The following is a 10447-nucleotide window of genomic DNA, read 5'->3' as shown; positions in this document are numbered from 1 at the left end:
TCCCGCCGGGCCCCTCTGCGGAGCCACTCCACCCTCCTCCTCCCGCCCCGCCCCACCCCGCTCGGGGAGCTCCGCCCCGGGCTCGCGTTCTTCCGCCTTAGGCAGCGGCTAGGCAGGAGGGGCGAATTCCTCGACCCCCCACCCCCTATCCCGGGTGGACCGGGGGCCGAGACGGGTCAGGGTGAGAGGACGCCTCAGCTCCTTCCGGGTGCAGGCCCCGGCTCAGGCTCCCGGGGCAGCGGAGAGAGCTGCCAGTCGGGTGCTCACCGAGAGGTGGGAGCCGCCGATTTCACCCACGAGGGGGCGCTGCGGAGCTGGGGGGACACCCCTCCCAGTCCGCCTCAGTCCCCCGCCCCCTCCCCGCCCGCGCGCAAAACACACTCGCCCCAGAGGCAGCGCGGCGGAGCCGGAGCCGGAGCCGCAGCCGGAGCGGAGCCGGAGAACGGCGGCGGCGGCGACGGCACCATGACCCTGGGCAGCTGCTGCTGCGAGATCATGTCCTCCGAGAGCTCTCCGGCCGCGCTATCCGAGGCGGACGCAGACATAGATGTGGTGGGCGGCGGCGGCGGCAGCGGTGGGGGGGAGCTCCTTGTCCGCTCCGGGCCCCGGGTCCCCCGGGACGTGCTCCCGCACGGCCCCGAGCCTCCCTTGGAGGAAGCCGAGGCGGACGCAGCTGAGGAAGAGGAGTCAGGCGGCTGCTCGGACGGCGAGCCCCGTGCTCTAGCGCCCCGGGGGGCAGCGGCCGCAGCGGGGAGCCCCGGGCCAGGCGCGGCGGCGGCCCGGGGCGCGGCGGGGCCCGGGCCGGGACCGCCGTCGGGGGGCGCGGCGACGCGGAGCCCGCTGGTGAAGCCGCCCTACTCGTACATCGCGCTCATCACCATGGCCATCCTGCAGAGCCCCAAGAAGCGCCTGACGCTGAGTGAGATCTGCGAGTTCATCAGCGGCCGCTTCCCCTACTACCGGGAGAAGTTCCCCGCATGGCAGAACAGCATCCGCCACAATCTCTCACTTAACGACTGCTTCGTCAAAATCCCTCGCGAGCCGGGCAACCCGGGCAAAGGCAACTACTGGACGCTGGACCCGGAGTCGGCCGACATGTTCGACAACGGCAGCTTCCTGCGGCGCCGCAAGCGCTTCAAGCGGCAGCCCCTGCCGCCGCCGCATCCACACACGCACCCTCACCCTGAGCTGCTGTTGCGTGGCGGGGCTGCGGCGGCGGGGGACCCCGGCGCCTTCCTGCCGGGCTTCGCCGCTTACGGCGCCTATGGCTACGGCTATGGGTTGGCGCTCCCTGCCTACGGCGCCCCACCTCCGGGCCCAGCCCCGCATCCGCATCCACACCCGCACGCCTTCGCTTTCGCTGCTGCCGCCGCCGCCGCGCCTTGCCAGCTGTCGGTACCCCCTGGCCGTGCCGCTGCGCCTCCACCCGGACCTCCGACGGCCTCAGTGTTCGCGGGCGCGGCCTCGGCTCCGGCCCCTGCGCCTGCCCCGGGCACAGGGTCGGGCCCAGGCTCGGGCCCCGCAGGCCTGCCCGCCTTTCTGGGCGCAGACCTGGGTTGTGCCAAAGCCTTCTACCCTGCGTCATTGAGCCCTCCCGCCGCCGGCACCGCGGCTGGTCTGTCCACCGCACTCCTGCGCCAGGGCCTCAAGACAGACACGGGCGGTGGTGCGGGCGGCGGGGGCGGCGGGGCTGGGCAGAGGCCTTCCTTTTCTATAGACCACATCATGGGCCATGGTGGCGGCGGGGCAGCACCTCCCGGCGGAGGCGAGGGCTCGCCAGGATCGCCGTTCGCGGCGGCGGCGGGTCCTGGGGGTCAAGCCCAAGTCTTGGCCATGCTGACTGCTCCGGCCCTGGCTCCAGTGGCCGGCCACATTCGCCTCTCGCACCCCGGGGATGCCCTCCTGTCCACAGGGCCCCCATTTACCGGCAAAGTTGCCGGCCTCAGTGGTTGCCACTTCTGACCGCATCGGGTTTGGGGCCACTTAAGCCCGCACTCCTCAGCCTCTCCCGGGAGCTCCTGCGGTCCCAGCGGAACTCAGGGAGTCTATTTATGAAGAGTCTCCAGACCTTGGGCCGGCTCGTGACTTGGCTCCACGCTCAGAATCTCGGCGATAGTTGGGACGAAGCGGGCTCCATCGCTCAGGGAGAGGCCCGGGTCTACGCGACGAGGTCGCAAGCCTTGATCCCATTTCAATTTCAGCAGTAAAAGGGAATTGGGGGAGGGGGTCTTCGCTTTTTCCCAGCATCTGCGCCTCTGGCAGCCCCGGAAGAATGCTTTCCCCATGCCATCCCAGGCCCTGCGGATCCCGCCAGAAACACCAACTGCGCAGAGAGAGGTCTTCCTCTCTGTATCTCCTTCACTCTTTCCCCGGTTTTGAGGCCCTGCTTGTCCAATATTATAATTTAAAGACACCCATTATCTGCTTCGTGCTTAAAAGAAAAATTCAACTTTATTTTCCTTGCTGTTCTCCAAGGAAGTTCGTTCTCTCTGAAGCCTAAAGCTGTGTCTGCACAGGTGAAGCTGAACGGAGAGGCGAAGCGAGGGGTCTCTTATCCCTGCGGAAACCCCGGATCCCACTCCACTGGGGAACATCCTTCCTGTTTTGTGTTGGGGTGCCTTTAAAGGAACTTTTCCCCTTTCCCATGGCCGGCTGGGTCCAGCCAACCAGAGCCGGCAGCCCTGCTCCGTCCCAGGCCCGGGGATATTTATTGTAGCTAAAGGCAATGAGTTTGGGGTGGGAGAGGAGGGTCTGGGTCAGGGACTGGAGAGGTGGGGGTGGGGTGGGTGAGGGCACATCCTGTGGCAGGGGGTCCTGTAATTATGTGTAAATATGTGTACAGTGGGCTGCTCTCTGCGTTCTCTGTCCACGGGGTGTGCATTGATTAGACTTCTCTACTGTGGGGAGACTGAAATCGTCTGATGGTTTGTTGTGGAAAAAAAGAAAAATCTGTCTCCCCTCACTCCCCACTGGTGTCAATTGAATAAATGTATGTGAACTCCAGCAGTCACCAGCTCTGTCTGCTTGCCTGCACGCCCCTTTTTACCTAGTCAAGACTCTCCCAGAAGACTCCCCCGCCCAGCTTCTCAGCTGCGGAGCAGAGGTGGACTCAGGAAGGGCCCAGGGCAGCCCAGGCAGGCAGAAGAGGACTTGGGTTTATTGGGTATGGGGAAAATTAAGGCCTTCGCCTTTGCTGTTAATGGGCCGGGTCTCTGGGAGGAGTGACCCCCCCTTCCAGTACTTTCATTTTCGCTCTGGTCCAGGAAGGTTTCTGCCTGGGGTTCCGAAGAAAGGCTTTGTTTCAAATGCACCTGGGGAGAAATCTCCTTGGAGTCCAGATTTTAGCAAGGGATGCGCAGATCTGGGTGCCAGTACTCAAGGATACTATACCCATTAAGTACAGTTTGAGTGTCTGTGTCTCTTGATGCATTTTCTGTGTGCTTCTATGTGCGGGGGCTTTTACGGAGCTTGTAATTTGTGTGTGTTTGGGTTGTCAATATCTGCTTTGTCCTTTTGTGGGCTGTGGGGGGTGAGTTATATTTCAGGATATCTGTGTTTTAATTTATTTGTGTGTTCATAAACTTGTCTCTGTGATTCTCTGTCACTGTTTATTTCTGTGTCCCTAAAAGGAGAGGTTTCTGATGCCACTGTAGAGCTTTCTACATTGATCCACCCACAGAACAGTTGGAATGAAAGGTTTGAATTGGGGACTATGAAACTCCTCTCTTTTGCAGTCTGTTATGTGGTAGAAAGTCAGTGTGGTCGTACTCTATTAGGGAAAACCTCCCTAACCCTTGAGCTATGATCATAGCCAGAACCTATTGCCTGAGTGCAAAGCTATTGGCTGGCTAGTATCTTCCATAAACCATTTGCGCCTTTAGCTCACTGCCTGTGCCTGGGACTCCCAGTGGCCAGACTTGCAAAGCATGTTGGGTTAGAGGAGATGCTTTGGGTGAAACAGATGGTTACTTTGTAGCTCTTTTCTCTCTACATTCAACTGAGGTCACAGGAGAGGAGGAGTGATATGGAGGTGAAAAAGAGGGAGTTCAGCCTTCACAGAAAATAGACACATGCAGAGGAGAAGAGCTGGGAGACAAGTGACAGAGAAGGAAGACAGATGTAGAGAATTTGAGAGGGGCAAGCAGGGAGAAGTCATACAGGTCTCTTTAACAAGATTCCCCGGCACTGCAGTAGTAGGAAAGAAGGAAGAGAAAGAGAACAGTGCCCTATATAAGAAGAGGGTCAGAATCAGGATCGGAGTGGGAAGACTGCACAGGGCTAAGGGAGAGTGGTTGGGGCCGCTAAGTCTCAGCCCCTTCCCCCAGTGGAGCAGAGACAAGGTTCCTGGTGCATATGGTGAATGCAGCCCCTCTGCCAGAGCTGAGGTGCCCTCTCCTCCATCTTAAGAAACTGAGAAGTGGAGGGAAAATGCATGCAATGGGCCACCTCCCCATGATTTTATCAAACAGTCCAAGAGAGAAGTAAGGTTAGATTCAATAGTAAAAAGAGGGATTGTCTGTTGATATCGGAATTATGGTCCTTGGCTGGCTGCTTGTTGCTGAGTTTGATTTCATTTCACTTGAGGAAGGTTGAACATGATTGTGTGTTTGCCCTCAATAAAGCACTTTGTGGCTTACACAATCTCATTTACCATGAAGGTGTCACTCCCAGATACTAAGTTGGAGCTTCAAGTGAAAGTTTTATCAATTGGTTTTATCTTCTAGAAGAGAGCAAATTAAGTCAGTCAGAATTCATATATGATGATGGATAGACGAGGTGCTTCCACAACTGCTACTTCCAGGAGAGGCAGCAAATACTTCTGGCTTTCTCAATGTGTCTTTGTGAAAGTGTGTGTGAATTTATCTGGATGTCTTGCTTAGCGTTTATGTGTGTCAGAGGGTCCTTCCATATCAGGAAAAGGTAGCGATAAGAGGACTGGGGAAGGGTGAGACACACCCTTTCAGGAGCTTCTGGGGACCTTGGGACCTCAGACCCATGACTCAAACGCGAGTTTCCCAGAATTCCAAGAAGGCCAAATATCAAGCCAGATATAATTAAGGCTAAGTACTGGGGTGCAGAAAGGAGCCACCAATGCCCAGCTGGCCTTGAAAAACATCAGAAAAAGGATTGCTCAGATATCTGCAAGCTGAAGGCAGGGGAGGAGGGTGTTCTGAATTTGGGACTCCCCCTCCACTTTTGGCCAGGAACTTGTTAATTAGAAGCTGGCAAGGACCCACCTAGGACCTGGACTGTGGGGAGGGGCGGAGAAGGATGAGGGAATTGTAGATTTGTCTGGTAGAGTTCTCCAGCTCACACCCCCTCCAGACCAGAGGGGCTCCTAAGTGGCTCCCTACCACCCTGTAAGTGCACAGGTTGGGTGTTCAGTGTAAGGTAGCTTATTTAGGAGGCCAACCTCTCGGAGGAGAAATAAGCCATCCCACCTTCAGCGGCTTCTGTGGGTTCCCGCGCTGTCTGGGTGGAGATTGCTGAGCCTCTCCCCCATAGGCCCCAACAATCAGTGACAATAATAAAATATCCAGGGCATACCTTCATCTATCGAGGTGAGAAAAAAATGCTAAGAAATCGGCTTGGGATTCACAGAGTGCTGCCAAGAGCGGGCAGTTTAAAGGGGAAGAAAATTGGCAAATTTCACTGGTCAATTTCACTTCATTTCGTTCAATTTCGTTCAATTTCATTCCTTTTCATCCGGCGCCGGAGGCCCCAGGCCACAAGGAGGGGGGGAGGGAGTCTTTCCGGGCAGAATTTCCCCATCTTGCAGATTTACTTTCTATTGCTGAGAACAGCCTCGATTCTCAAACTTTGATATTCTTTCAGCTACAGCTAAGGGCTGTTATTTTATTTTATTTAAGGATATTTGGTTTGGGTGATCTAGGCACACCGGTGAACCTCTTCTTCCCATTTCTCTCTTGCAGCCCAATTAAAGTGGTTAATTCTTTTCACCGCCAATTCTTCCCCATCTTTCTTTCTCTTGGGGCACCCTGGACCACCCAGAAGCGGGAGTTGAGGTGGGGGCGGACACTTTCCCTCCAGATCCAATTTGTTCTCGCCACAGCAGGCGCGTCTTCGTGGTTACAAAGCGCTTTCCCCCTGATGACTTTTTTCCCTTTTTCAAAAACACTTCAGTCTCTCCCCTTCGACTAGCAACCCTCCCCAGACCCACCCCTCCTCCTTCTCCCCTCGGGTTTATTTAAACTTCGCCTCCTCCAGCGCCGCCGCAGCGCGCACTTAATGAAGTTGAAGGCTCGGTGAGCCGGGGTGAAGAGGGTTTAGAATCTGTTGAAAGGGGCGTTTTGTGACACTGATTGCAGCAGGGGTGGGAGCGGTCGCGGACCAGACAATGACCGATCAGTCGGGTTTTCCTCCGCATCGGGTCAGGCGAATAAAGGCGCCGACGCTGTTTAAACGAGGGACCTTGCAAGAGAAAGGGAGAAAAGATTTCGAGTGTGGAGCGTGCCTCGTAGGATTTCGAGATTGGGGGCGATGGGAGGAGGCAGATCGCATAGGGTCTTTACCGACCGGATTCGGAATTTAATTCAAACCCTGCGCACCTGGCCAGAGAGAAGCGAGGAGAGTTTAGGTTTGCGCCGAAATTATTTGGATACATGGTTCAAAGGTTGTGTCCAGGAGGACCATCCAGAATGATGAGACCCAGCTCACATTTGTCCTGTGGCGGTCGCTCTGGGATTTCTGGAGAAACGGTGAAAGAGAACTAAAGGTGGGCAGAGGTCGTACAGGATAATTAAGCCTCCTAAGCTTTTTGTCTATCAGGGCATTTGAGAGCAGAACAAACGTTAATTGGAGTTCTGGAGCGGAATTATTCTGTCCTTTAAGGTCAGCATAGACACGCATCAACATAGAAAGCCGTAAGGGGCACACAGGTTCTCAGCTCTAGTTTCAGGAACGAATTTTTCCGCCAGCTTGTGGGCGCGGCGCGGGGCGGAGCGGGCACCGCCTCCTTTCGTAGCGGAGCGAGCCGCGCGGTCCGAGGCTGCGGCCGCGTCAGAGGCCGGGAGGCTCCAGACAGCTGCGGAAGGAAGGGGAGCTCTCTGGTGTTTGTGCCTCCGAGGTGGACAGGGCGCCGATACCCTCGGGGTTGTTTCCGACGCTCGCTCCGCTCCCAGCTCTGAGTCCTGGGTCTCTGCGGAGCGCTCTCCTTTCGCTCCATACGGACCCAGCGGAAGTCGCTCGCTCTCCGCGCCTTTGCCTTTATTGGTACAGCAGGGGTCTGCGCCGGGTGACCTCCTCACGGCCACGCCGGCCTCCTCGCGACAATTTAGTCTTCCCAGAGGTGGTCGACAGGCTCTCGGTCTCGACCGGTCCGGGCGTCCCTCACCTTCCCAGCCTAGCCAGCAGGACGTGCGCGGCTCCGGACCTGTGCGCATCAGAGCCCGCGCGCTCGGGCGGCAAGCTAGGTGCAAGTAGCTACCGTTACTGGGGTCCCGCTTGGGGAGCGAGGACCTTGGTGCTCGTTTCTCGGAAGTTGGGAAATCGCCTCAGGCTGGCCTCACCTGCGGGGCATTTCTGTCTGCAGTCGGAAGTATCTTTGGAATTGCGATTGCACGGATCTTAGGACTGAAAAGGATGAATTAATGGGGGGAACAAAACATTTAAATTCATCTCTTTGATTCGTAAAAATCGCCGCGGCCCTGAAGAGCGTATTTTAAATGATTTGTGTTGACAGTGCTTCTGTGTGTGTGTGTGTGTGTGTGTGTGTGTGTGTGTAGGGGGGGGGTCGCTGAGCATTCAGGAGTGGGGTTTATTGTCTGTATTAATTCACAGGGCCACTTACAAAGGGCACTCGATTTTCTCTCCTCTCCCCCAGCAGGTGTCGGTGTCCTAGGACTCCTTGCTTAGACACCCCATCGTATTCAGATGCAGATATGTCGCTCCTGGCTGGGTTTGGGGGAGACCACCGCCTCCTTTACCCCTGACCCATCCTAGCTTTCTCTTGAGACTGCCTCTTCTCTTGGGCCCTGTGGGTTCCAGTCTCAATGGCGAGTTCCATGCAATTGGCCCAGTCTTTTTGAGCTATTTCTGCTTGCCCTGAGTCACCCCAGTCAAAGAGGGCAGTTGGTGAGGTTATCGCTTAAATTAGCCTCAGACCCAGACGATAGCAGCTTAGAGGGGCTTGAAGACCACTGGCTCCTCTTTCTGCTTTGGAGCTGAAGGGACCAGGTTCAGCTCACACAGCCGTTCAGTTGTGGAGCCCAGGAGTGGATCCAAGGACCTGGATTCTCGGTACAAGGAGTTGGATCCCAGGCTGGAAGCACTGTTGGGCTGGTTTTGTGCCCAGATTCCTATGTCTGTGCGCCCTCCCACCCCCCAGTCAGTCTTTGTGGAGGCCCAGACAGGCTGGAGGATGGCGGATCATTAGGAGTGTCATCTTGCCACGGGTCTCTGAAACAGCAATGCGAGGGCAGATGGATTTCGAGGCTACTTCTGGGTTCCAGTGCGCCCCAGGCAGTAATTCTGGCCTCTTATCTGCACCTCACACCTTGTTCCCTTGATTTCTCTGTTCACCATCTGACGAATGTGAGGCCAGCCTCAGGCCTGTCTGTGTCCAATAACAGTTTTCCCATCTGAGGAGTTAACCTAGTAAGAATTGGACGCAGGTGAATTGATCTACCTCTAGTCCTGGAGAGCTCTTTTCTTTCTGGCACCTTCCTTCCATCCATAAATATTTATTGAGCACCTACTGTGTGCTGGGTGGTGTACTGGAGGTACAAGAAGTGAACATCTGCCTAGCATCATTACAAGCAGTCGAACCGGGGTAGTTGAGAACCAAAGCAAGAGCAAAACAAGTGCTTAATGCCATATTGAGGTTAAAAAATGTTCGGTGTTTTAAGGTGAATGGTGGTAGATTTCCAGTTTATGATGATGGTTTCAGGTATCACAGGCCATAGGTGTGTTTGTGCTTTTTGGGTATTTGAGGGTCTGCAACTGTGTATATGTTTGTGTGTGACAGGGGACTGGTATGTGTCAGTGTGGGTGACTGAGCTTAGGGGTGAATATTTGTGAGTGACTGTGTGTGCTAACATGTATATTTGTGACTGTATCAGTGTGAATCCCGGAATGTGATCCCTTCTTGAGTTGGCTGGGGCAGAGGCTGGAGGGCTGTGGGTATGGAGGACTGGGGTTAAAGGAAGCCCCATTTCTGAGCCTCTTCCTTTATTTTTCTAGCAAAGACTGGGACCTGCCCACCCTCTCCCTATTTCCCTCCCCACTGCAGACAAAACTGGGAACTCAGAGCACCACCCGGTGAAGTCACTGAGGGGCACAGTGACTTGGCCAGCAGTGGAGCAGGATGGCTTCCTCCCATAGCTCCTGTTTCCTACACTTCCTGCTGGTGCCCATCCCCTTTAGCCTGCCTTGGGTTCAGGATGGATCCAGGTTGTGCCAAAGTGGCCAAGAGGCTCTGTTACCTGGACTCTGACTTGTTCTCCTGACAGGTGCTGCAAGCACCCTCGCTTCCAGACTGCACAGAGGGGCTTGGTCAGCAGTCCTAGAGGGCGTTGGAGCCTTCCCCTCCATTCCCAGTGAACTGTTCTGCTGCAGCAAGAGGGTGGGTGCAGTTTGTAACACTAGAACTTGCAAGGTTCCAAGGCCAACACTGACCGGATGAGGAAACAGGTCTGGAGGAGGAGTGAGGGTGAGGTTTGCCCAAAGTTGCTCAGCAGAATGCAGATGGAAAGTTAGAGCCTGCAGCCTCTATGTACCAGCATTGATCATTAAAGCATTTGGCTAGATTTTTTTTGTTGTTGTTGTTCTTTTTTTTTTTTATCCTCACCCGAGGACATTTTTTGTTCAGGTAGAGTGGGAGGGAGAGAGAGGAAGAGAGAGAGAGAGAGAAACATCGATGTGAAAGGGACACATCGAGTGGCCGCCACCCACACGACCGACCAGGGCCGGGGACAAACCGCAACCAAGGTACATGCCCTTAGTGGGAACCGAACCCGGGTCTCTCGGGACCGCAGGCTGATGCTCTAACCGCTGAGCCAAACCGGCCAGGGCTTTTTTTTTTTTTTGGTTAATCCTCACCTGCGAATTTTTTTTTTTTTTCAATTGATTTTTAGAGAGAGTGGAAGGGAAGGAGAGAGAGAGAGAGAAACATCAATGTGAGAGACACATGGATTGGTTGCTTCCTTCACATACATGCCCCAACTGACTGGGGTGGGAACCTGCAACCTAGGTACATGTCCTTGACTGGGAATCAAACCCATGACCCTTCCTTCCACTGCTGATGCTCTAACCACTGAGCAACTGGCCAGGGCTTGGCTAGATATTCTGAGGAAAATAAAAGCCTAGCACCTCTCCTTGTACTCTAGGGAAATCTCAAGTGTTGTCTGGGCTATGGATGCTTCTGAACCTTCCTTCCCAGTGGCAGGACTGAAGGAAAATTGATCAACGTGTGAAAGAGCAGACAATT

The 10447-nt window shown here is 55.3% G+C and overlaps 1 protein-coding gene across 1 annotated transcript; it reads left to right on the top strand.

The window, feature by feature from the left end:
• The first annotated feature begins 376 nt into the window (after positions 1-376).
• On the top strand, positions 377-2997 carry FOXD2 (forkhead box D2). Its single transcript, XM_036257399.1, has one exon. The coding sequence runs from the start codon at positions 466-468 to the stop codon at positions 1960-1962; it is 1497 nt and encodes a 498-aa protein (XP_036113292.1). The 5' UTR covers positions 377-465; the 3' UTR covers positions 1963-2997.
• The last annotated feature ends 7450 nt before the right edge of the window (positions 2998-10447 follow it).

This window comes from Molossus molossus, unplaced genomic scaffold (genome assembly GCF_014108415.1).
Source record: "Molossus molossus isolate mMolMol1 unplaced genomic scaffold, mMolMol1.p scaffold_m16_p_12, whole genome shotgun sequence".
Lineage (NCBI taxonomy): Eukaryota > Metazoa > Chordata > Mammalia > Chiroptera > Molossidae > Molossus > Molossus molossus.
This window is presented reverse-complemented; position numbering and strand designations above follow the sequence as displayed.